Here is a 25,807-nt window from a genome sequence, read left to right on the forward strand (position 1 = left end):
GCACCCGATGAAGTTTGAGATGCATGGTTGAAGTGGTTGAAAGGATCTGCCTCGGAGAGGAATGTTGTTGCGCAGGGAAACAGCCAGGCCCTTCTTGTATGGCTGGGGATTTTTATGCCTCTGCCACCTACACAAGATAGCCCCCGCGAGCCCGGCAGACATGCAAAAAGTGAAGCGATGGGAAAGTACAAGGCATTATTACAGGGGCATGCGTTTTGAAGTCACATGTAGGGGCCCTAGGGCTGCGCTTTGCGATCGACTCCCTCTACCGAACCGGCTACATCACTGATTCGAGATCTAGGCGCCGCCCATTGCACATTGCTCGCACTTTCGTCTCACGGCTAAGACGTTATCAAAGGCCAATGTTATTGATACGAGAATCAGTGGATAAGCGCTTTAGCAGGGACGATAATCCTTCTATTGATAGGGCTATAATCACGCATGGCTTAATCTAGGCTGCCGACTGTGGGACTCGAGGCTCTCGGCGCAGTTCCCTGTCCGGAGATTATGCCCCCCACTGCTCGTTATAGTCAATGTTCACGACTCGATCGTTGGTAGTGTGCAGAGTCACTCTATATCCCTCCCCAGGCAGAGAGATAATGTCAGCTTCATTGCTGAATATGATATCCGAGTCAGCCAGTTCCTGATGAGTAACCCACTGACGCTGCTCAGCCTTTTTGTCCGGATCAGTTTCATCAACCTTGCCCGGGCCCAGAATATGATGAACTGGGCCAGTCAGCAACTTGGACTCTCCAGCCTTGATCGTAATGAGAGCCTTTCGACTCTTAGCTCCAATGAAATCGATATCATCATTGGTCTTGTTGTTGATCCGATTGTGTTTAAAAGTCACGACAGTTACTAGGCCTGTCTTGGTACCAGGATGCCTGTACTGCAGAGCCATGGTGTACACCAGCGAACTAACCAAGGACGTGTACGACTCGAGTGTTGGGATGACGGTTTCCTGGCAGTAGCGCACCACAGCATCGAAGGGCTTCTGCGCTTTATTGCCTTGGCAAAGAAACGTGATTGCAGATCCTGACTGGCTGTCATCGACGCGGATGAATTTGAACATGTCTGGCTCATCGAAACCCTTCAGAACAGCCGCGACTTGTCTCAACCACTCCTCCTCTGCTTCTTTGGTGACTTTCATCCAGATCTGGATGTCGACCCATTCAGTTGGATCAGGCGTTGAAGGTGCCCCAGCTTCCGGTTCGCCGTCCTCAGCGCTCAGAGATGCCATCTTGTTCAGCATGACTTGGCCCTGATGCTGTTTGAGAGTTTCCTTGAGATCAGCACGAGTGAAACGCGCTTTCTTTTCAGAACTCCCAATTGAAACATCCGTGCCCTTGAGCCAGGTGCCTCGCTTCTTCATGTCCATCTCGTATTCACTTGGACGGAAGAGTGCTTTGACACGCTGCTGTGCCTCAGGAGAAAGCTGACCACTTTCCTGGGCTTTCGGGTCATTGCCCTCTTGGTGTGCCTTCCAGATCACGTCATAGATTGCCTGCTGACGCTCTAGAGAAGAGCTCCCGTATGTCATCGAAACTATCGCTCGAAGGTCATTGGGGGTGAGATTGTTGAGCTTGATGGAAGAAACGAGGCTGGTAATTGCCGTCATGTTCTTGGCTTTGGACTGGAGACCTTGGGATCGGAGCTCGAACGAGTAGATGTCGATATCGATTCTCAGAACCGCACCTAGTTCAGTGCAAATGAGGGCGTAGGTGTAGTTCTGAGAGACCTGGCCGGATGAAGCGCCAAGCACCACATTCAAGGCGCTTGCGAGAATATCGGTGACACTAAACGTAATCATTAATTCAGAGTTCATCGTTTGAAGTGAGGAAGTACTTACCCGTCAAGGATCTGCCCAGACATAAGCTTGCCCACTGAGTCCTTGATGCCGTTGACAATGCCATCGGTGTTTGTACTTGCGCTGGCAACAATAGATTGCCGACGCAACAGGACCTGATTGATGGCTGCATAGGTTTGCATCGCGCTGTTGTGTGCTTCGGCCCAAGCGCTATCATTTCGAGTTCTGCCGAGCTCGAAGAGTGCATCAAGGGCTTCTCGGGTCTCTTGGGCAGATTGATCACCGCCATCGAGCTCCTTGATAATCTTGGAAAGGCCAGCACCCATTTTGACGAGATGAATGTGAAAGAAGATCGTTCAGGATGTCAAGGTTTGCGGTGGTTAGACTGTTGACTTTGAATTTCGACCGGACTCAGTGATGGGTTATATACTTGTAAAGTCCGATACAGATGGGAGTTCTCTGCTCTCCTGAACAACGATACTAGAAGGGGAGCTTTGCAGCCAGCCATGTCATTGTGCGCCCAGTCTTGGCCTCTCGGATCACCACATAACAGGCCAACTTGAGACATTGGAAAGGTCTCGACCAGTTGATCATGGGAAGAGACTTTAGTGAGTGAGTACTTCTGTCTACTACACGAAGTCGTCACATTCTTGGCAACTATATTCTACACATCCTCCTTCCTGAGATAGAATAGTTTGCCTCGAAAGCCTGGTAAGCTGGACACAGACGCTGAGGGGTAATGAGGGAGCATGGCATCTGTCACGAAGTGTGTGCTGAAAGAGGGCAGCATGTTGTTGAGTGCAGGTGATGAACAATGTGACCGGAGGCCTTGAGACAATATTATGGTGGAGTTCCAGGGATATCGGGCTTTGTCGGTGACCAGGGGGGGAAGGAGCTGTTGTACGTACAATGATGAATTTTGGTGATATTGGAGGTTGAGCATGCGGACATTGGCAGCAACTTCTACTATATCCTGGCTCGACCGAGCTGTTTTCAGCTAGTATATTGGTTTTGACCTGAGACACAGGTCTGCACGTGGTGGTTAAGCAGCCCCACTGTGATAGTGATAACGGAACTGTTTCTTGAATCGTTTCCCGGCGCTTAAATGTGGATCTTCGAAACCATTTAGGGCTAGGAGGTGTTCAGCTGTCAAGCCTCGCGGCTTGGTCCAAAAACCTTGAGTTTTTCAGGCGGCAGGAAGAGGAAAACAAGCCGTGTGATATATCCTAATCAATAAGTCATTCGCCTCTTTGGGTGTTCAGCTTGGTGCTCAAGTCTGCCGTGGCTGGCTGATTCTAGGATCATCTATGAAAGGAAGGTCTGAAATGACAAGTGGTTCGATATACTCCGTACTTTTACAAATGGATCAGCTGAGCATATGACTACAAGGATGTGATGGTGATTGCCACCGTGAATGAAAGTGGGTGAGTGGCTGGCTGAAATCTACCTAATTAAGCACACGCGCCAGGGTCAATGGAGATGAGTGAGAAGGCCTGTTGATGATCTACTACCCGTGTTTTGTGCAGATTAACCATGTCGAGCCTCAAAGAATCGATGTCTCGGCCCACTTCATACTACAGTGAGTATGAAGCCTAGAGGAGAGATCTGTGTGCCTTGTAAGGAATGTCAGGAGGAATTTGGACATCTCCTTCCCACATTGAGAAGGCCAGTATATGTCAAGTATAGTTCTATAGGTGTAAGAGTGCCCCTCGCCAACAGAGTCCGACTCTACTGTCAACAGCATTGCTGGCTTTACCACTCTTCCTCCTTATGTGCAACATAACTGCGAGAATTCATTCGGTTGTGGTGGGCTTGTGCTGCAACTCTCTTCCTCTTTGCCCAGGTTGCGATCCAGAAACTCAAGAAGACGGTCCCTATTCGGCCAGCTGCATACGTGAATCCAATCACGAAACGAAAAAACCTCAACGTCACTGCCTTCTTCGCGTCCGCCCATGCTCCGCATTCTCTTTATCAACAGCGAAGGTAGTTCTTTTGGTTCGTCAGATTTAAGGAGTGACTCATATTTATTAAAAGTCACCTTCACTCTAGCGCTGTGGAAACGCACCTCCCAAAAGCGGTAGATAGGGTTGAGACCTGCAGCCACGCTCAAGGAAGCATCAGCGCCGCGCTCGAGAAGAGGTTGGGCCACTGGGCCAAGCCCCTTGTCGGTGTAAATGTCATATGCTTTCCAAGGCCTCCGCAGGCAGCGCGAAGCCACTGAAGAGTTCCCGAGGCTGTCCGAGGCTTGCGTTTCGCGACGGTCAGGAAATCCTCCCGGATGGAGAGCTCCTCGTACCTCTCGCATTCCTCGAGGAACGAGAATGCGAGCAATGACAGCTCAAGTCCCTTTTTATTGGCCATGTTCAGCACGGCGACCAATCGGTAAGCCGTGATAACCTCTCATACCCCGCCCATCTTCTTCTCCCCTCTCAAGCCATCTACCAAAGTCGTGGAACATTTCGGATTGTGCCGATACAAACCATGCCCTCTCCCAAATCCTCCCCCAAGCATCCAGAGAGTCCTGAAGCTGCGGCAGCTCCGCCCGCTGATGACAACATCGAGGCTTTAGCGGAGGGCCCTTACAACCGGCCCAGGCTTCATTGTCTGTCGTCTTGTATCCGTGCTGCAATCTGTGAATCTGGACATAGGTTAAACCTGTGACTACTCCTCTGAGCCAATTATAAACAGAATGAAGACACTGTTACTAGTCAAGTTGCATTGAGGAGAGCAATAAGATTAGATCAAACTGATACGATATTCCGTTCATTCGGCCAAAATATCATACCGCCGCCCAGGCCGGTGACTCTAATAACCGAGCAGCCCGCGAGTAAGATCAAGGCGAGGTGCATAAAGAGGCAACAAGGCGGACACAACGCCAGACTTGCAGAGCCCAGTCATATTGATCCACGTGGAGTCCGTATTTCTAAGATCAGACGACAAACCTTACCAGGTGTATTTTTCAACTCTTTCTCCCCACAATCTCGCACTCCAACAAAGAGTGCCGTGGTAGATATACGGACTCCGAACGTTAAAGCCGAATTCCATCTTGTTCTCACCCTCTGGGCTGCGAATCTGGCGAAATGGCAACTGCGCACCGCCCTCGGCAGCTATGCGCCCCATGCAGCGCCCTAACGTTTACCATGCTTCGAGACGGCTATACTCACCCATTGGCATATCCGGACACCATCACATCCGGGGAAACATGCGCATTATGTCGGTTGATGGTTTGCTCAACTGGCAAGCTTTCAGTCAACCTTGACTCCTATAAGATGGACAATCAATATCACTCTTTGACTCCCAGATTACCCGAGCTGCCAGCGGTTTCCAGGGAAGGAAGTACAATCTCGGGGCCATCACCAGTCATTGAAAAGTTAAAACCACTGGTCGACTTGAACTGGATCACGAGCCAATATGATGGTGACCACGAGAACAGCTGGGAGGTTAGAGAGGGAAACTTCAACGATGGTGAGACCATTCAGATTATGGCTCCAGCAGGTAAGGAGTTTTTCCTATTATATTATAACAGACTCATCATTCTGACGTATACGTAGACTCGTTGTATGGAGCCCATGGCTTTGTGCCGCTCACCGATGTCGAACCGGCATCATCCAAAAGAAACTACAGAGTGCTTCGAAAATGGCTCTCTACCTGCATCGCCAGCCATGAAGGGTGCTGTTCATCACACTCCATGACAGATAAATCAGCCGAAAAAACCACGGTGTTACCAACCAGAGTCATCGACGTGGGCGATCCAAAAGAGAACGGGCCTAAGCCACGGCTCTTCATGTCGAAGCAGGCATCAGGACAGTACATTGCCCTGAGCCATCGTTGGAGCAAAGCCATCGCGACGAAACTGAAGAGTGACAACCTCAGCCAATACCAGAAAGAGCTCCCGGTGAATGATATGCCGCCAACGTTTCAGGACGCTATTGAAGTGACACGACAACTTGGTTTCCGTTATCTTTGGATCGACTCGCTCTGTATCATCCAAGACGACGAGTCTGATTGGTCGCACGAGTCCCATAGGATGGGAACTATCTTTGAAGAGGCCGGTTGCACAATCGCTGCTGTCGATTCCGTGGACGACAACGGGATCGACCACGGATTGTTTCTACCACGAGACACCGATCCGCTTTCAGTCAAACTCACGATTCCCTACAAGAAAGTACCTCTCAGCAAGCTATCCCAACAAGTATTCAAAACCCATACTTCAGTCTATGTTTGGAAGATGCGATGGTTAAGGGAACTACCAACCATGAAAACTTGCGACAAAAACACCATCACGATTCGCCCACGCATTGTGTCGTCTTGGAGACGTGTTCCACGCTCCAACTGGTATAATAGGGGCTGGGTCTTGCAGGAAAGGCTCCTCTCTCGGCGGTTGATATATTACACCAAGAACAAGCTCTCCTGGTCTTGCTTCACCGAAAGCGGCGAGGAAGAGGGCGGTGATCCCAAAGAGGCTGCCAGGATCTCTCTTCTTCCGCTGCGGAGAGGAAGTGATTATCCAATTTTCCGCATTTGGAAGCATATCATTTCAGATTACCAACGCTGCCAGCTGACGTTTAGCAAGGACAGGTTGGCCGCTGTTGGTGGTATTTCTGCTCGGCTGGAAGCCCACTTCTCGTGCAAGATCTACGCTGGAATCCTGTTCCACTCGCCTCGCGACGCGGCGGAGAATTTGCTCTGGTATGCCAGTAAGGCGCCTCTGCGGGCCTTTAACGAGTTCCACGCGCCTTCCTGGACCTGGGTTGCTTTTAATGGCGAGATATCATTCTTCATGCCGACACCACACGGAACTAGCGACCTTTTGATAACCAGGCTAGACTTCAAGATTCGTAATCAGTGCGAGTCGACGGATCCATCGAAGGATTGCAAAGGAACTTGTGTGTCTGGGAGTGTTTCCTTTGAAGGTCCGGCCGGAAAACTTACTCGGCAAAGCAAGCTGAAGGATTGGAGAATTGCGGGAGGTCCGATCGAACCAATTGGCGAAAGAGAGATCCTGGCGGGAATTCTAGGCCATTCTCTTGTGCCAGACATCGCCATACCGCGGTTTGACGAATTGGGAAACAAAGTTCGAATGCCATATAACCCGCCAGTGCCAGATCACACAGAGGTACTGGTAGACGAATATGGCTACATCATAGGGCTTTTCATACCAGACCTCGAGGAAGAGCTTGAGCAGGCTACAGGTGAGCAACAGATCACATGTGTGGGCGTAAAGCGCTATCAGGGGGAGTATTGGCAACAAAACGACACTATCGAGATCATCGGACTCCGTGAGACATGTCATTCTCCCATGACGTTTCAGAGGTTAGGAAGAGGCAGAGTCATGTGTAACGGGTGGTTGCAAAAGTGCAGACGATTGTTATTCGAGGTATGTTGAGGTCTATCCAAATTTACTTTGGTGTCTGCATCGACCACCAAGGTACAGGGAATTCAACGTAACTCAAGGGATCGTAGCTGTATCTTTCAACTGCGTTCCAAGGATTCCAGATGAGAATGGATGGGCAGGGGAGCTGGAGACAGGACGGACAGCTTGAACCTGGAATGAATCTACAAGGGGAAGATGGCAATTGGGCAAATTGGGGGAGATGTAACCAAAGGCGCTGACATGAGAAGTAATCCACGGTGTATCTTTTACTTGATGATACTGGTAGGACTCTTGCCATCTTGAGAATTTCACGGCTACGTCTGGTCGATTCAGGTAGTCTATAATAGACGAAAGCTTTCCTACGACTCCCCATCATATACAAACTACCGGAGACGCCAAGGAGGAACCCCATTCGACTCAGCGCATCGTACAACGTGCTATCGCCGCCCTTACACCATTCATGTACTAGATGGATACGCATGGCGCCGAGGAAGCCATCTCCGATAGCGTCCCATTCTTGGACGCTGGAGCGGTCGCCGTAAAAGCGAAAATTCAGTTCAGCGGCCAGGGAGCTAGTTTGCAGGAAAAAGACCAAGTATCAGACTTGGAACAGAAGAAGAAGAAAGGTAAACAAGGTCAACAAGCCACTACCGTGAAGCGAAAATCCGTTCCTAAAGATGAGGAGCCATAGGATCAATCTGTGTAGCCCGACTCTGACACCGAAAAGAAAAGCAATGACGAGCGGAAGAACAAAATCAAGGTAGCTTCGTTGTCTACCTGGTAAATCGGTCGAGCCGAAAGTTGACGAGCGCTGGGTCAGTCTCGCCCGTCAAGATCTGCTTGCTGAGCAGTTCTCCGACTATGGCAGCATTTGTCACCCCAGAGTGCATGACTGCAATACTGAGGGCATCAAGGCTGGTCGGTCCAATGATAGGCAGCGCATCCTCGGGGACCGGCTTGTGTCCAATAGTATAGTGATCGAACTCGAGGGTGCTCCCGCCAACCAACGTCTGCCGAATCTTTGCGAAGACGTCACGCGCTGTTTGCTCCGGATCATCACCCGGGTCGTCGCCTGGATATTCGCAACCCGCCCGGATGACACCATCAGGCGTTTGACGGACGTATAAATACTTGGAGTTGATAACCTCGTTCACCAGCTTCTCCTCTGTAGGTTTCGAATTCACGAGCAAAGCAGGTACACGGGTGACCGGGAGTGCTAGCTCTTCACTTGCCAGAAGAGACACGCTGCCCAAGCCAGCGGCGACAACAACGTGATCGCCCTGCACCTCTTCCCCAGAGGCCAAAACAACTCCACTGACGCGGCCGTTGTTCTTGCAAAACCCCTTTGCTGTAGTTCTGATCAACTTGGTGCCTTTGGCTTCTGCGTCGGCTATCAGCTGGCGAGCGGCAATGTGCGCTTCAATGGCACCCTCCCCGGGATAGCAGAGACCCCATTCTGGGAGGATACAGGTGTCGATGAAGGGTTCTCGCTCGGCGATTTGAGATTTTTGCATGTGGACAACGTCGTAGCCCCAGGCGCTGAGATTCTTCTCCTTCTTCACAAGATCTTCGGGCGACTTGTGCCAGTTTAGCGACCCGCTCCAAGAAATTGGGAGGTCAGGAAGCTGGAGCCTGATCTGCTTCCATCGCTCCAAGGAACGACGGCGAAATTCATAGTAGAACTTTTCGTTGGCCGAGCTGGCGTTGAGCCACGCAAAAGAGGCTGCAGTAGCTGGGCCCCCGACATCTTCGGCGACGATGGTCACCGTAGTCTCGCGAGCCAGGTGCCAGGCTATGGAGGCACCGACGATGCCACCGCCGACGACGATGACATGAGGGCGGGCTAGGGTCTTCATATTGGCGTGGTTGTGCTTGATTGAGAAAGCAGATGATGAAGGAGAAAAAGTACGAAAGATTTACGAGGAGCGGGCGAGTGCTGAGAGACATGCTGCCAGCTATTATTCTGATCCGTCGGGGTTGTCAGGCTGCATTGACCCCGCCTTTGTTTAACGCCAGCGATTGGACTAGAATTATGTGTCTGTGATTGGCAGTATGTCGCAGAACATCTGCTGTGTATCTAGGCATGTAACGTTACCATGGCTATGGCAGCTTGATTTCCAGTGAAAAAGGACTTTTACGTGTTAGCAAATTCATCGGTGAACAATGTGTCATATTCCCAGGTACGGATATGCTCGGATGATTGACGGCTTAGCCGTAGTAGATGATACTAATAACTAACTAGCGATAAAGACTCAGCTCCAGCGAGGGCTTTCTTCTCCGAGCAGCGGGCCATATTACTGGCTGAGTATCCTACGTAAATTATCAGCAGTAGAAATGGAAACGAAATATAGGCCGACCGTACTGTTTTGTCTTTACGCTTACCGCTAACTGCAGCCATTTTTTGTAGCAGGACGACTTCAGGAACAGAGAATTGAGGAGCTCAAGGAGTCTCCTGGTTCTAGAGGGTTAAAGACAAGTAGTTCAACAAGGTAGGATCGCAAAGACTTTATACCTCATGCTTATTGATGAATCCAACCTACGACTGGGGCTAAGAAAGGATTTGCTATGTAGTACAGTACATTCCAGACAAGATAGTGACGCTTCATCCATCCACACGACCATAGGTAACTGTTAAAACAATTGTGCGGGGATATTGCCAGTAGTGTCAATAAAACCGGCAACCATGCTGCCAAGGCTCATGCACCCTGAACTGGATATGGAAAGTAAACAAAGGGCAGATCAGCAGCTTGTCTTTTGTGGCTGGCTGAGTGATTGTTAGTTAGAGTTAAGTTTAGTTAGGAGTTAAAGTTTACCACTTGCGCCTTACTACAAGGCTGGCTGAGTAGAGATAAAATGGGAAATATTACGCGACATTGACATTACAATGTTGTCGGCAGGTCAGATCCCCAATGCCAGTCAGGCCATTACAGCTACTTATTATCCTTTTAAGTTGCATTACATCGCTAGAAGAGACTGTAGCTCTGCGGGTTTCATACCTCGGCTCGGGCTCGCCTGTACTTTTCTGCGGCAACCCCGCTTCCACCATACGACGTTGCGCGACTTTCTACCGCTCCCATCGTAAACTGTGCTGCCTATCTTTTGTTCTTCCTGTTTCTACAAACCCAGGTAAAAGTCGACACTCGACATATTATATATTATTAGCAATGACAGACGCTCCAATAGCTCCTGAGGTACAAGTGGACGATGACATCCAGTCAGATTCTGCGTTTGGTGATGACACCTCGACTGCTGCAAGCAACTCCATCACCAGTAGTGTGTTGAAGTATCAGTGGAAGTACGGACGGCGATATCATAGTGACCGAGCGGGTCAGTACAGTTTCCCCAATGACGACACCGAGCAGGATCGCCTCGACATGATTCATCACGTCTTCTATCGCTTACTTGGAGACCGCCTTTTTCTGGCCCCCATCGAACCCGACGGGCTTAATATCCTCGACATCGGCACCGGAACTGGCATTTGGGCGATTCAGTTTGGGGATGAGCATCCTTCCGCTACAGTAGTGGGAAACGATCTAAGCCCGATTCAGCCGGATTGGGTTCCCCCAAATGTCAAGTTTGTCGTTGATGATGTCGAGATGGATTGGGTCGAGCCAATCCAGTACGATTACATTCATTGCCGCTATATGGCTGGCTCCATCAAAGACTGGCCCAAGTTGTTCAAGCAGGCTTATGCCAACCTTAAACCTGGAGGGTGGATAGAGTTCCAGGAATCCGCCAACACTCTCTATTCCGAAGATGGCTCCCTTGCGCCTGAAAACCCGATGGTGCAGATGATGGACAACTTGATATTAGCCTGCGACAAGATCGGCCGTACTATGGATCCGGCACCATCTTTTCGGCGGTGGGCTGAGGAAACAGGGTTCACGGAGCTTCAAGAGAAGAGGTTCAAGCTGCCAATCGGCCCATGGCCGAAAGATCAACGTTTGAAGGAAATTGGTACTCTTATGGGAAAGAATTTCTACGAAGGGGTTGCTGCTTTCACTGCTGTATTATTCACCGAGGCCTTGGGTTGGTCGAGAGAGGAGGTCGAGTTATTCAACACTACTGTCAGGGAGGCATCGCGTCAACGCACAGTTCATCCCATATTCGACTTTATTGTTCTGATCGGGCGAAAGCCGGAATAAAGAGGCGGAGGGGAGAGTGGCTCAGGGTGGTTTAGTGCCTTGTATTTCTGTGACTTAGTCACTCTGACCTACTATAGTCAAAGGTACCAGCACGAGATCGCAAAGTCAAGGAGGCGCTTGTCAGTCCTTACTATGATTAGCCTGTTATTATAAAAACAATACCACTCTTATTACTATATAAACCCCATAGTGCAACCTCCGTAGTGTAATTCCCACTTTATAGCGATAGTTATTAGCTTCTTGTTACGGAAAAGAGAGGCCTAGCCTAGCGCATTGACCGCTAGGCCAAAAGGTCAGTTATGACCTCGGTTATGAGACCATAGAATATCAATGCCTAAGAGCCCTTGTAATCGCCTTCTGGCATGTAACAAAAATCTCCTTAACCTAGGCTAACATGAGTTATATATAAAGAGCGAACCTTAACTTTCCAAGAGAAAAAAAATAGCTTTCCATCTCTGTCTGACTAGTAGCGTCGCTTTGGATAACTCAAAGCAGTTACTATGTCCACTACTCCACGGTCTGGTTTTATTGCCTAGATAGGAAACCAATGCCATCTCATGCAAGAATTAAACGACATTTGTCAGCGGGGTACGACAGGGAGACCCGAGAGTCTTTCATACGATAACAATAACATGATTTCATTGACTGATCTCCGATTGCTTTTGTTACTGATTATAGAAACATCCTCAGCCCAGCTGACCATGTGTGCCTTGCTGACTAGCACAAAGATGCAGAGGGGAACGTGAATAGGGGGGTGGTGTTGCCCGCTCGTCTCGAGTTATAAAGAGGCTGCTCTCTGTGTTTCCGACACCGAGGTTTGCCAATTTGGAGATTGACAGCTCTACATATCTACAATCACGGAAACATCAAACATGGAACCAATCGGTATTGCTCTTGTTGGAGGTGGCATTTTTGCCAAGATGGAGCACATGGTGAGTCCACCTCAGAAATTCAAGAAGCAAAAACTCAGAGGTTGCAGCCTGGAATCATGAAGTGCCCATCTTTGAGCCTCAAGGCTATCTATTCGCGATCGCTGAAGTCAGCCGAAGACACAGCGACTCTGAATACCAAAGGCGAGGTTGACCTGTACTCTTCTGATTCTGGTGAGGGAAAATCATATGAAGATCTTCTCTTACGAAAAGACATATCCGCGGTCATCATTGCACTTCCTATTTCCGCCCAACCCGAGTTTATCGATCGAGCCCTCAGAGCGGGGAAGCATGTACTGGCCGAAAAGCCTATCGCACCAGACGTAGCGGCAGCTAAGAAGCTCATCGATGCTGCGTCAAAGAATGGAGTATCCTTTTCTCTTGCCGAGAACTACCGGTTTATACCAAAGTATATCTACGCCGCCGAACAGGCAAAGAAGCTGGGCAAGGTGGACCATTTCAACGTCAAATTCATGTGCTTGTTGCCGCCAGATAACCTTTGGTACTCAACGCCATGGAGGGGTCAGGCACAGTACCAGGGCGGCCCTCTACTCGATGGAGGTGTTCATTATGCTGCTGCCACCAGGTTGTTCCTTCAGAGTGATTCAAGCGCAGCGTCTGTTTCTGCCCTGACGAGCTTGACACAAAAACATCTTCCTCCGGCTGATACCGTCAGCGCTCTTGTCAAAACAAAGTCAGGCACAAGTGGAACTGTTCAATTCTCCTTTGGTTCTCAAATCGACGCTTCTGAGTGGGACTTTGGCCTTGAGCGAGGCACCGTCAAGGTGTCTGGGAACACTGTTATTGTTAAACCTGCCGGTGGTGAAGCGGTTGTCAAGGAATTCCCTGAAACCAGCGGCGTTAGCGAAGAAATCGCATCCTGGGCGGAAGGCCTGGTTTCTGGAAAACAGAACCCGTTGCAGTCCGCCGAGGAAGGTATGGCGGATGTGGAGTTTGTGGAAATGATGCTGAGGAGCGCAGAGAAAGATGGTGCGCCAATGAAGTATAGCTTGCAGTAGACAAACAGGCGGTCCAAGAAGAGGCCAAAGAATAGCTATTGCGAGATATTCGATGACTTTTTCTTTCATTTATGTTCCAGTTACTTCACCTCCCTGAGGAGGTGGCCCAAAGGTGGTGTGAAACTTGTGATGTGGGTGGTGGTCGACGGGCGACTACTGGGGATGAAGGGACTGAAATGTGGAAAACATTCTATACATACATCCTCTGCATTCAAGCATGTTGAAACCATTTGAAAATACTCGGAATCAAGTTGGTGGCCGACAGATTGATAGGCTCGGAGACAACGCCGTGGAGCACGTGATTTGTCACATGTTCCTTATCTCAAGGCATCTCGCCCAGCAATTTTGCGCCATCGAAGCCCCGAAAATTTCGAGAAGAGCCACGAGTTCAGAAAGTCCCGCCAAATAGTTAATTATCTTGCTGGACCCGAAAAGGTCTTTTATAATGAATGCATTTCGACCCTTCTTTCGCCAGGGTGCCGATTGGGCCTTTGTAGGACATAGCTCATCCTTCCCAGACATCGGGGCTGATGACGCTGGCAACCTCTCGAAATTTCGGCAGTGCAAGTCCAAGTCAATACCGGGGTGCAAAGCCTTTCACGTTTCAAAAGAGAATAGCTCCAAATCAGAAGAAGTTCCTGTTGGAGATGATGCCCTCGCGGGCGAGTTGACGGATCAAGTTCTTGTCTTCCAGTACAAGGGCAAATTCCATGCCGTCGATCATGTAAGCCAGCTCTTGCATTTTATGTGTCATGGCTAATAGCGTCACAGTCGTGCCCGCATTCCTCATACCCTTTGTCGCAAGGCACGCCGTTCGATATTGAAGACTTTGGGATGGTTCTTAGCGCTGGGTTGACTTGTCCCAAGCATGGTTGGTCATTCGACGTGTTTTCTGGAATGTCTGATAGAGGCTCCTATAGACTCAAGGTGTGGGAAGTCCAACTACGAGATATGACAAAGACGGAGACCTCTCACGCTACTGAGAAGGCAGAGAGTGTCGCAGAAGTAGTAGATAAAGAGGTATGGGTGAGGAGGAAACAAAGAATCGGCTAGACAATTTATGAGCCATGATGGATTTGGCTTATCGCAATGCTTCCTATGGCTCAGCATCCATGATTGATTTCTTTCCAGCGGATCAGCAATGATTTTTCCAGGTGGTCGGCTACTAGGCTGGCTAAAGTAGTCCAGGAGGTGACAATGTGTTCTTTATTATAGTTGAAGCCCGGCCATTGATGGGTTAACTCAGCCAGAAGATCGTAGTCCAGGAGGGTTAATGGGCAAGGTTTGTGGATAGCCATGTGTTGTATTAATCGAACAAGGCAATCCTACGATGAGTAGACTAAGTGAGACCATTACTTGTGGGTTTCTCTTTGCGGTTCTTATCTTGATTTTCTCTCAAAACCATCTCCACTAGCTAAAAGAGGGACACAACTTTACAGTCCAGATCTCTGGTCATACCGACTCACGTAAGGTTGATCGTTGGTAACAGGAGCAAAATGCGAGAAGAGATTTATCTATTTTATTCCAGTGAGAGGACTTCGGGCTACGAGATGAGCAGCCATTGCACTGGGATCGACTTAGTTCCACCGTAGAACCCATAGAGAAATCGACAGCATTTTTAATAAGTACAAGTTGGTGAAGATGTCACACGGATTCTATTGGACGGAAGCTACATAGAGCAAGCAGTACAAAACATATAGAACGGAAGGCACTTGCATTGTAAGCATAGCTGTTGTTTTCAAAAATTTCGTTCTCGCTGGTGATGAGGTTTTTCTTTTGGCAAGAATGGTTAATAATGCATCTTGAGGTTCCCGTCATGTACCTGTCAGGCAAGGTACTTTCGGGAGCCTTTCAACAATTGAGGGGATAATCTACCTCCTTCTATTTCTTGGTTTGGGAGCTATGGCGAGCGTCATCGCATTTACACTTTCGGAACGTAACGATTTGGGATACTAATTTGCCTTCTTTCAGGATCAAAGAGGCGAAGAATGCCTCCGGGTTGTCATCGACTTCGGCATCCTCGCAGCGAACGTTTGATATCGATCTATGGACATACTTATTGTCTCGGAGCTTAGCTGACTGTAAATCTCTTATTGTGTATTACATTATGTCATCCTGGTAATGAATGATGTAGCGTGGGATGAAAACACGGCATTCCAACGTTCGACACAGTCCGCAAATTATCTATGTCCACAGTATCTGCAAGTCGTGTCCTCGCAGACAGATCTGCCATCTGCTTATTCCTTGTACTCCCAGCAGCCCGCTTCTCAGAGACTCCAAGGTGATACAGCCGTACCCCAGGCCTTTGCCGGAAAAATAAGCAAGTGTAGCAGCAGTGTCATATAGTAATTGGCCGATAGACAATTCGTTATTATCAAACAGAATAAAAGCTGCTTGGTTTCAATACAAAAGTCTTATCAGGGACATACAGCGGACTACCTTGTCATTGCAGAACCAAACACCGCCCAGTTCAACGCTCTTCAAGCATTATAGTAGCATGCAAAAGATTGCACCTGATCAGCCCAAGGGCGACAACCAAACTGGTCCCCGTACCACATCTGATCCATGTAATTGTCGCAGTTTTTCCCCTTGTAAAGGTTGCAGAAGCACCCCGGAGCTTGGCACTGCGCGATGTTCATAGCCGTGCCGTAATGAAAATTGTAACAGTTAGTCTTGCCCGACCGTAGACTCTGAGCCCAAGTGACATCGACCTGGCCAGCATAAGACTTGCACTTGGTATCACTGTAGTAGTTGATCTGCATCTGCTTGGCAGCGGCAGCCGCAGAGATCAGTGTAGCGAGCACCGAGGCAGTTGAGAAATGCATCCTGGAGTGTGCTATGTCTCGGTGAGTTATTAGCACAAGGTATAAAAAACATTGAATGAATAGCGTGGTGGCTTACAGATGTTACTCGAAAATAGGTCTGGAATGCAGTGAAGATTTCTGTGCTGAGGACGAGTTTTAATGAAGAGTGTTGATTTTCTTCTGATCAAATTTGAATAACCCGTCGACATCTCGGCAGTTATATACCTATTGAGTCTCCAAGTATTTACTTATCATGCCATATAAAGTCGGTGACAAAAGCCAGGTACATAATGTTGACAAATGCTGAGGTAAGTAGTAACACAAACTTTTAATACACCAGACTGATGCAGTTCTTTCTGATAAAGCCATGTACATAAAAGGGAAAAAAAAAAAACCCATACTGGCTTGCGATAGGTTAGAAGACAACCAGATGGAAGAGTTGGAATATTGAGGTTCTAGATCTACAGGGGTTGAGCGGCCGCCCGCATATACGAGAGGTAAGTGGAGTACATTATCGGTGAGCCTCAGTAGCTTGGCGGCGCAGGGTTCTAGAATCACAAAAGCTCCTCCAGTTCGAGTAATCTACTCTGCGAAATCATTTTTACCATCCTTGAGAGGTTCACAAAAACGGAAGGTGTTAAATCAGAAGGGCATTGGGTAGAAGGTATGATTGGATACATTTTGGAATGGACGATTACGATGGACTTATGTAAAGGCATGCATTTAGATACGACCCTAATTTCCGACTTTCAGATTCTCGTGAGGCTGCTGAGCTTGGTACAAACAGAATGGATCGTATGCACTTCCAGCTCAACTCCACTATTATACATTGTATACTCTTTCGGTCCCTGGTTTTCACATATAAAAGAGTCTGTCTCGTCGAGATAACTCATCCTCATCTCAATTACTTCACTCTTCCCATTCAACTCAGCAACTCAACAGTCTTCTACCTTCATAAACGCCAGGTCAGCACCAGTCTCCATATCCACATCAGCAATGCTAACAACGATGTAGCATGCAAATCACCGCAATCATCGCCACCGCCCTCCTGGCAGCAGGACAGGCAGCCGCTGGCATCAACTGCAAAGGCAGCAGCAGCTGCGGTACAAGCACGAATTCTCTTGGGGATTTAGTCAACCTTGCCAATTATGTCGACCACAGTCGCTGGTACCAAAATGGGGAGCACATTGTATGCGCCGACAACCTCTGTGCATTCCTGCAGAATACTGGCGGCATGCCCGGCACAAAAATCCGTTCGCTCCTCGTAGAGCTGTCTAATCACGGCTGCAAGAAATGCGGCAGTGTTCCAGTCTTTTTTCCGGACGACAATGATGAGAAGAGCCACGGTATTCTCACTGTTAACATTGTTTCCAAGCCTCAGTGCAAATGGGCTGCCTGCAAAAAATAAGATATACGGGATCTTTTAAGTGTCCTTTGAGGCCTTCGCTGCTGTCTTCAGTGGCTGCCTCATTTGATCATTTGGTGGAATAGAACCTGAGTGACGGAGTGATATGTGGACAAAGTTAGGCAGCCATTAGATCAATAGCAAACTGTCAATAAATCAAACATCTACCTAAACCACAGCGAATACTTCACTGGAATAATGAATATTCCTGACCATAAGAGAAACAACACTTATTTAACACGGTGAGCTCAGAACCTAGCTCTACATATCCCGCCCCGATAGTGCTGAAAGATATAATTTCGGCAGGTACTAGACGTAAACCATAACATAGAGACTCATTCTGTCCTCCTCCTTTAGTTAAGAATATAACCCTATGGCCGACATCTATAAGAGCTTCATACCCTGTTTTTTTTTTTTTTTCCAGCTCAACTCCGCCCTGCCATTTAGGTAGGGCTGATAGCTCGTAACCGCACAAGCTTGTAAAATCCACGTCATTGAGAATTATAACCATTTATAGTAGGTGCTTTAGGAAGTAAATTAATCTCTGAGCCCTATAACTCCAGTTGTTGCTTGCCCCATTTACACTCTCTCTGGCGCCAGGCCGACACCGGAACCCAGGCCACCCTGTTTTAGACCACATCATCACGGGACGGCGACAGTCTCATGGCGACGCCTAGAGCTATCATAGAACTATGGTAGCCTCTTCGTTATCCAAGGCTAGGCTAGGAGCAGACACAACGTCAGCCAGATCCTCGTGCGGTGTATTAAGGCCAGCTTCTTTTTATAATAAAGCAGGAGAGCGTAGGGAACTCTTCAGCCAGGTCAATGGAAAAAAAAAAGGAAGTAATAGGAAGTCAGCGGCAGATAAACTGAAGTCGTGGCTCCTTAGACATGGTTTATTTTTCATGTCACAGCACCGGTTATGGCAACCGCCTGGGTTATATGCGATCTATAAAACCCTCTAATTAACTAATGACTTACGCCTTAGATAGATATATATTATAAGCCTTAGAGTAGAACTTATAATATAGCTTATAACTTAGTTATACTTAATACCCTTAAGTATATTATTAAATATAACTTATAATTATCCTCTTTCCATAGTGGTTACTTTCTTTCTAGCGTCCTTCTCCTATGCTTGTGGTTTAAAAGATCCCTTGCGGCAGGGTAAGTTCGCCTTTAGTCCTCGAGGACGATTATTACGGCGTTTACCCGGTGTGATAGCTTATCTTGTTATGGTTTATACTTATATTAGATGACTGATCACTGTAGACATAGTCGTGGAGTAATAGAAAAATAGGAAGTCCCGGTTGCAGAGGCTCTATAAAAGATCGGCAGGTAGTGAGTCCCCTTTAAGACAAGGGAATATAATGGATTGTGCATCAGGAGTTTTGCTAAATACCCCTCAACCCCCCCAATGACCTTACGCTCGACAGTGACATTAAATGGTCCGCTTCTTCGTTTCGTTGGGATTTGCTTTAGAAGAGCTCACCCTCGGCCCCGGCTGTTGGTCGTTCACCTCTTGGCCAGGAACACGAAGTTCACTATTCTTCGTGAGTGGAGGCATTAGGTTAACTCGCGACATATCGGCAGCACTAAAACGCAGGCTGCTGTACCGATCCTTGGACAGCTGAATCAGCTCGGCACCAGCCATCGAGCCGATGAGCTGCCCTGAGTTGTCCTTGGCTATCGCCTTCCCAACGTTGAAAAGGTCTGCCAAAGTCGTGACCACGACCTGATCGCTTTTACCTTCGGCGACGACTTCCCCGAACGTGTGTACCTTTTGACGGCTCACCTCGGTACTGGCGATTCTGCACACCTCTAGACTGTCTTCCAAAGCTCTGATGTCTTTCTCTAACTGCATTTTCCTTCGCTCTGAGTCAGGGTGTTGTTCCATTGCCAGGGAGCTAAGCCGTTCTTGCAGCCGCCCGAGGAATTTAGCAATGCTGTCACGATTGTTCTCTAGCATTTCACGGGTCTCCTCGTGAGCCTGGAAAAGCTTAGGGTGGGTTGAGGTAGCGTCTGCCGCGGCCTGTTCTGAGAGTGCGGCTGAATACACCCGTCTTTCACGGTCGATCATTGATCCAATACGGGACATCGCTTCCTCGCAGATACCAATGCAGTGCTTGATAACTGTGCTTTCGTCTCTGAAGTCCGATATGGTGGTGTCTGGCTCTTCCGAAGGAAACCGCCCCATCTTCTCGTTGATGCGCTGCAGCTGAACATTGAGGTTATATGTGGTATCTTGAACCATCTCGCTGTACTTCTCAAGGACATCGCATGTGGTTTTAGAATTTTGTCTGTAGAGGTTGGTTAGTCCGCTTTTCGTCATGTTCGACAGCATCACATACAACGTAATGGTTCCCAGCCCGATTGAAATCGTCGATGTGTACCCGGAAAGAGTTCTCATGAATTCGTTGATGTCTCCCTTCTTGAATTCCATTTTCGCCCAGTCTCGGAAGCCTGTCGACGACTTCCCGGCGAAGTCTGTCATGACCACCTCAAAAGCCTGGCACAACTGCCTACATCGCTCGACAGGACCCTTCAGGAGGGCAAGCATGGACGCTTCAACCTGCGAAATCTTCTCAAGAGTGTCCAAAACACTAATGAGGTCCTCAAGCTGAGCAATGAGCCGACGAAGGGTTTCGTCCCGACCTCTGTAACGCTCGACCGCCTCTTTAAGAGACTTGACCGACACCACTGAAGCAGTGACTACTGCAAGGATCGAGGCGGAGATGCTTAATGGGTCGGCCATTACGTCGGGATGCTACCCAGAGACTAGACAAGAATACGCGTCGTAAATAGAGTGAAAGTTGGTGTGTCGCACATGTCCGCTACGATGGCGACCAGTTGGGTTGAAAATGAAGATGAGGGGTTAGCTGGCTGGAAATTGGCTCACACGTGACAGGGGGATCGTTCCACCTCTGGACCAATCATGACATAATATTTTTATTCGAGGAATAGCCGGTCGAGTCTGCAGGTCTATGTCGACCTTGGATACTGTGCCGTGAACTCTCATTGCATGATTTTGCAAGTGCGATTTACACGTCAATGCTATGTCTCAGACCACACATTGAGGCGAGACGTCGTGAGATACATGAGAAAGAGGCCTCCTGAGAAAATGCTTCGAGAGATCTCCCGAGGAGGAAAACTCGCGTATGAGCTCTTCTGATCGAGAGTCATCTGGTTCAAGAGAAAGCGCAGCACCGACGCACATGAAACACTTCCTAGGCCTCTTCTTTCGGCTATTTACAAGAACGGACAACCATGCGGCTTCCAGACCGCTAACATTCGACGGCGATGAATGAGGATCGGGTTCCGGGTCTTTCCTCAGAGATGTTAGCTCGACGTGCTGTGCCGCCTTCTGCCACATTGCAATAAGCGACGATGGTGTCAATGGCGTTGATCCGGCGTCTGTAGTAACCTTGAAGGCTGTTGTTCATCGGAGCCGTCAATGCATCAGCGAGACGCTTTTGCGCTGGACCCTGAGGTGCACAGGCCAGATCCGCAGCTGGCGCCTCGGAGAACTTGTGACCCTGGAGTTGTAATTGTATGTCTTCCACAGCCTTCTTGTCTGTCCACGCGTTTTCGATTCGCTCCAGCAGAGCCGTCTTAAGCCTCTGCTTCTCCTTCCTCAGTGATCGGACAGCCTCCTGACGTGCTTTGGATCTTGACGGCAGACCTGATAAAAAGAGGTACGCGTAGTGTGTGGCAACTTCAGTTGAATTCATTCAGTGTTCCCAAGCGCGAGCAGACCTATGGGTAAAGTAGACTTGTGGTCAAGACAACACTAAAGGATAGCAGTGGCAGGAATCAAGCAGACTTGTCCTGTGGGTAAAGCAGGACACTGCGTAAAGCAGCAAGCTGGGCAAAACAGGACTAGCAGCTTGCTTTATCCAGGATCCTGCCTTACCTATAATCGTGTTTCTTTACGACGCTTCCTGCTACCTTCCTGGCTAACCAGTCCTATGGGGGTAGATTGAGATGAATTACAAGATGTTTTAATCCTGTGTAACTGGTTGGATTCTCTAGACCGTGTGGGAAAATCTCTTGAAATTGAAGCAAGCAGTTACTATATAATAGCGACTTCTTATTGCGGGCGAAGTCTTCTAAAGGCAATTGAAAACCCCAGCTACGGCAGCCTTATCAGATCGCTATTTTTGTAACTCGTATTTCCATCGCACAACTACCCTGCTGAGAGCTGGCTCCTACGCCACGGAAAGCTGTCAGGCCTCAAGCGAAGCCAGCGCCGATCACAAAGCTCGCGTCGTCGTTAAATAACGCAGTAGCATCGAATGTATGAACGCCGCCATTGCTCGCGATGTAGAGTACATCGTTGTAGTGGCGGAAGTAACGGGCGGGATAGCTCCAGGATCGGACACTGTTGCCCTGACCATTAAGACCAGCCTGGGTGCAGAACGTAGCATCTTCATGGAATTGCTTGCTCCCGTCGTTGGCGTCGAGCTGAAGCTGGAAGGCATAGTGTCGCAGGAAGCTGCCGGGGGTGTCGTTTGATTCGAAAGAGAAGCATCCGCTAAAGGCTAGGCCGGTACGGACCGTCCAGCTGGCCTGCTTTTTGAGGGCGGTAGAGCTAGATGATGAGACCACCGTAGTGTTGACTGAGGAGCCAGAGTGTGTAATGTAACGTGTCGTGCAGCAACTTGAGGTGGCTCTCAGAGAGACAGAGGAACCAACAGTGAGACCCGGGCCACTGGTCAATGACGTCGTGGCGTACTTGGCGGCTACAATGTTTGCCTGCACCGAGTTCTCAGTGGCATCGGATGGGTAGCCAGAGGTCATCGCGCCCTCGTAGAAGGTGCCCTGTGAGCCATGGCTGTTATCGCCACCAATGCCGAGAATGATGGCTCCTTCTTTGCTCATCGGGTTATAGCCAGACACGGTTGGACGCGCGCCGCTATAGTATGTCGACAACGAGTTGGCCACAGCATTGCCACCACGGATTGCCCACTGGTTTGGCTTCCCCTTCACAGCCGCAGTGAGAAATCGATAGGAGATTGAAGGATCCTGGGTGTTTTGTTTAGGGTCAGAGCCGGAGAACAAGCCGTTCTCCAGATCGGCCATGACCCAGGGGCCGGAGCCGGAGCCGGAACCCCACACGGTGCTGTCTCCAAAGTAGATGGCCTCCATATGGCCGTTGCCCGTATCGGTATTGCTGATCTCGGCATTGCCATAGTCGAAGCAGCAGTCGCCGTTATAATGAGTGCCATCAAGCACAGCGTACATGCCCTCCGCCGCATCTCCCGTAGCGGTGCCGCTAGCGGCATTGTTCCTGTAGCCGGTGCCGGGCGAGATGAAGACACCGTAGGCCTTCTGACCGTTCAGCGTGACCGGTGCGCCAATCGCGCTGGCCAAGTTATCCTTGCCATCAACATCTGGGCCGTGGAAAGCGCCAGAAGGAGCCTGGGTAAGATGATTGCCTTTGCCGGACTGGTCGTAAATGATGGTGATGAGACAGGTCGTGCCAGCGCAGAACGAGTCTTGGGCAGCAGCATCGGCAACACCACCGGTAGATCGCGGCGCAATGTTGGTCGTGGCACCGTCGGAGCCGCGTTTTACCTGATAAAGGGAGCCGGTATAGGCGTCGTACAAGGCCCGGGTGGTGCTGTGTGCCGCGACGCAGGGTGTGCCGCCGGAGGAGTAGATGTCGCAGGGCCCAGCGGCGACAAGAGGTGCAACAGCAACCAGGCCGAGAGCAAGCACGGAGCTGCGTTCGAAACTTAGTTGCGGATGCATATCTGATTTGAAAATATTGATGTTGCTTTGGTAAGAGAACCGTAGACGAGGCGCGAGTCTTAGCGTTTCAGAGTTATTAACAAGAAGTTTAAGTAGTCTCCTGAGCAGGTCAGTGTCGTAATAGAAGTTGGCTTCGTCTGATGCCTGGTCTCTTATTCTCATGTCTTTCTGTTTCAAACCTGGGGTATTTATGTACGACCAGCAAGATCAACTCCCGCGATGCCTATTGGCACGCATACCAGAATCCGCACTTCTTGGGTAGACACGTCCATATTGGGTGGATTGTGAGTTACTCATTGGCGCGCGTGAATACATACTTCAAATCTAGGGTAAAGATTTTCCAATAAATGCTACTCTTCATTCGGAACGGCCTACTTACTTCCGACGAAATGATATATCTCCTTCTAGCGTTGTAGGACCACCGCCTCATGACTCCCGTGAGGCCATTCAGGAGCACTACAACTCCGAAAAAGTAAAAGCTTAACTTCCCGTCTTATCCGTCCTCCCGTCTTCTGATATGCCGAGAAGCAATCGTACTAATGCCATAGAGGGAAAGGGCGGATCGAGACGTGGGGAAGAGGTTACATTACTAAAGATTGGGTAGTAGCTCGCTGTGCAATATCCCCCCAGCCTCATCCGGGTTGGGGCGCCTATACCTTGCAGCATTTCGAGAACCAGGTATGTCTGTAAGCGCATGATGGGGAACAAACAAAACAGTATCTTGTCGAGGTCAGTCGTGCGCAATACAAGGAGTAAAGTCATCCACCTTCCCCGCCTCATGTGCCGACATTGCCGAAATTGCCGTCATTGCCATGCGTTCAAGTTAATCTAAGAAGCAAGACTACTACTAAGAGAGTCCATTTTACAATAGACCCGTCTCGCTCCATGTTCCTGGCTAGCCTGAGACTACGGCTCGCTTGTGTAGAGTGTTGGAGTGCCCAGCGCAATGCGGACTAACCGTTGGATGCGGGGGTTGAGTTTCTCAAAATGATCATCGCCTTTTGGCGAACTGATAGGATCGCGATCTTTCTATATAAATATTACATATTTGGTGTAGCTAGAGGCGTCGACGCGCACGTTTGACTTTGACACTTGTATGTATAAAGCTAGTATTAGACAATAAGGAGACTACGCAATCGGCATACGAAGAACGGGTGTAAGTATCGCCTTCCAAATGCAATTATTAAAAATATATAATTATTTTTAAACTTATTATTTAAGACTTAGTTTAATAATATTACTTTTATTAGCTATAATATCCCTAGCCTTGCCCTATTTTGCTTTAATAGCTCTAGTAGTAGCAGCTATTAAAAAGTCACTACTGAGCGAAAAAGCATAGCCCGCAACTTTAGCTAGTAGTGCTTCCCTTATTGCCTACTATGCTGCCAATTCAATAGCAGCTCTCCCGCTGCCGTGCCCTCCACACCGGTCACCACCCCCGCCCCGGTCGAGTCCTCTCCCGTCGCCACTCCCGTCACTCCTGCCCCCGAGGTCTTGTCTCTCGTCGCTGCCCCGGCTCCTCCCACGCCCGCCGCCGCCGGCCCTGTTGACGACGCTCCCGAGGAGTGCCCCGTCGCTGCCCGCCGCCACGCCCGCGACCTGTACTAGGCGGTTGACTCGAGGAGGCAGCGATATTGCGAGCCTTTGCCTTCGGATGGATGTATTTGATGCGAAAGTGTACTGAAGATGCACAATGGAGTGTGTATACCATGGTTGTCTGAATGCTGCCGTGTGAGGTTCCGTGGTATGGAAGTGAATGTGTGTGATGGTCATCGGCTATTGGTGTTGGAGGAGTGTCGGCTCTCCATTAGCATACTGGTCAAGAGGCACCCCTTGGAAGATGGCTCTGTTGATCGGCTTGCGCATGTTGGTGCCGTGCCGTTTTGTCCAAACGCCTTGCCAAGTAACCCAGAGTCAGTCGACGGCGTTGAAGAGAAACCAAGACACGGCAAGGAAGAGAGGAAGGAAACATAGATACCTTCACGGCCAAACTTGATGTCGCGCTGAATGGCATCCTCGCGAAAGACCAGTTTCAATCCGCGCACGCATTCGAGGTTGAGGCGCTGGCAACGCCCGCATCGGGGCAGTTCCTCGGAGCAGCGGATGTGCTGCTTTGGCCAAAGACAGTCAGTACGTTGTCTATCATTTCAAGGATGGCTGGCGGTATCTGACGAACGATTGTTGCATTACATACCTTTGCACTTGGCGCACCCAGATCGCTTGCGGGCTCCTTGTCTTCGGCAAGACATCATGTGGGACTGATCACAGCTCGACCTGTGTTCTGTACAGTGATTATTGGGTCCCTGGTCCAAGTTCCTTACTCCATACCTAGATAAGAAAGTCGGGGTCACCTGACTGAATGCTAGCAGAGACAGGTACTAGGAAGTAACATGGTATACCCGATAACCGCTATGTTATTAGGCACAGGCGGCCGCGTCAAATGCAATTGGAAAGCCCTTGGCGAGTACGTACGTAAGGAAAGTACGGCAGCCTGGTACATGACCTTGCTGTGGCTCAATCGGTTGTGAATGTGCTCTCGTGCCAAGAGCTCATGTTTTCATCTTTCCAAG

The 25,807-nt window shown here is 49.3% G+C and overlaps 7 protein-coding genes and 1 pseudogene across 8 annotated transcripts, besides 1 other annotated feature; 4 read left to right on the forward strand and 4 right to left on the reverse strand.

The window, feature by feature from the left end:
* Positions 1-4,887: 4,887 nt before the first annotated feature.
* Positions 4,888-7,085, forward strand: NCS57_01008400 (annotated as a pseudogene). The gene is made up of 2 exons: positions 4,888-5,302; positions 5,359-7,085.
* Positions 4,888-7,085: a sequence feature.
* An 869-nt stretch (positions 7,086-7,954) lies between these two features.
* NCS57_01008500 (DAO domain-containing protein) lies at positions 7,955-9,067 on the reverse strand (the record flags this gene model as incomplete). The annotated part of the gene is made up of 1 exon (XM_053059841.1): positions 7,955-9,067. Exon 1 carries the CDS (start codon positions 9,035-9,037, stop codon positions 7,955-7,957), a length of 1,083 nt encoding a protein of 360 aa, XP_052910235.1. The 5' UTR covers positions 9,038-9,067.
* A 1,203-nt stretch (positions 9,068-10,270) lies between these two features.
* Positions 10,271-11,326, forward strand: NCS57_01008600 (uncharacterized protein; the record flags this gene model as incomplete). The annotated part of the gene is made up of 1 exon (XM_053059842.1): positions 10,271-11,326. Exon 1 carries the CDS (start codon positions 10,346-10,348, stop codon positions 11,324-11,326), a length of 981 nt encoding a protein of 326 aa, XP_052910236.1. The 5' UTR covers positions 10,271-10,345.
* An 872-nt stretch (positions 11,327-12,198) lies between these two features.
* Positions 12,199-13,274, forward strand: NCS57_01008700 (uncharacterized protein; the record flags this gene model as incomplete). Its single annotated transcript, XM_053059843.1, has 2 exons — positions 12,199-12,258; positions 12,306-13,274. 2 exons carry the CDS (start codon positions 12,199-12,201, stop codon positions 13,272-13,274), a joined length of 1,029 nt encoding a protein of 342 aa, XP_052910237.1.
* Positions 13,275-13,719: 445 nt separating this feature from the next.
* Positions 13,720-14,327, forward strand: NCS57_01008800 (Rieske domain-containing protein; the record flags this gene model as incomplete). The annotated part of the gene is made up of 2 exons (XM_053059844.1): positions 13,720-13,998; positions 14,046-14,327. The coding sequence occupies 2 exons, from the start codon at positions 13,720-13,722 to the stop codon at positions 14,325-14,327; spliced, it is 561 nt and encodes a 186-aa protein (XP_052910238.1).
* A 1,427-nt stretch (positions 14,328-15,754) lies between these two features.
* On the reverse strand, positions 15,755-16,230 carry NCS57_01008900 (uncharacterized protein; the record flags this gene model as incomplete). Its single annotated transcript, XM_053059845.1, has 1 exon — positions 15,755-16,230. Exon 1 carries the CDS (start codon positions 16,097-16,099, stop codon positions 15,755-15,757), a length of 345 nt encoding a protein of 114 aa, XP_052910239.1. The 5' UTR covers positions 16,100-16,230.
* A 2,694-nt stretch (positions 16,231-18,924) lies between these two features.
* NCS57_01009000 (Helo-like-N domain-containing protein) lies at positions 18,925-20,238 on the reverse strand (the record flags this gene model as incomplete). Its single annotated transcript, XM_053059846.1, has 2 exons — positions 18,925-19,783; positions 19,835-20,238. The coding sequence occupies 2 exons, from the start codon at positions 20,236-20,238 to the stop codon at positions 18,925-18,927; spliced, it is 1,263 nt and encodes a 420-aa protein (XP_052910240.1).
* A 1,478-nt stretch (positions 20,239-21,716) lies between these two features.
* NCS57_01009100 (Alpha-L-arabinofuranosidase) lies at positions 21,717-23,237 on the reverse strand (the record flags this gene model as incomplete). The annotated part of the gene is made up of 1 exon (XM_053059847.1): positions 21,717-23,237. The coding sequence occupies one exon, from the start codon at positions 23,235-23,237 to the stop codon at positions 21,717-21,719; it is 1,521 nt and encodes a 506-aa protein (XP_052910241.1).
* Positions 23,238-25,807: the final 2,570 nt, after the last annotated feature.

The sequence above is a fragment of the Fusarium keratoplasticum genome, chromosome 8 (assembly GCF_025433545.1).
Source record: "Fusarium keratoplasticum isolate Fu6.1 chromosome 8, whole genome shotgun sequence".
NCBI classification, from domain to species: domain Eukaryota; kingdom Fungi; phylum Ascomycota; class Sordariomycetes; order Hypocreales; family Nectriaceae; genus Fusarium; species Fusarium keratoplasticum.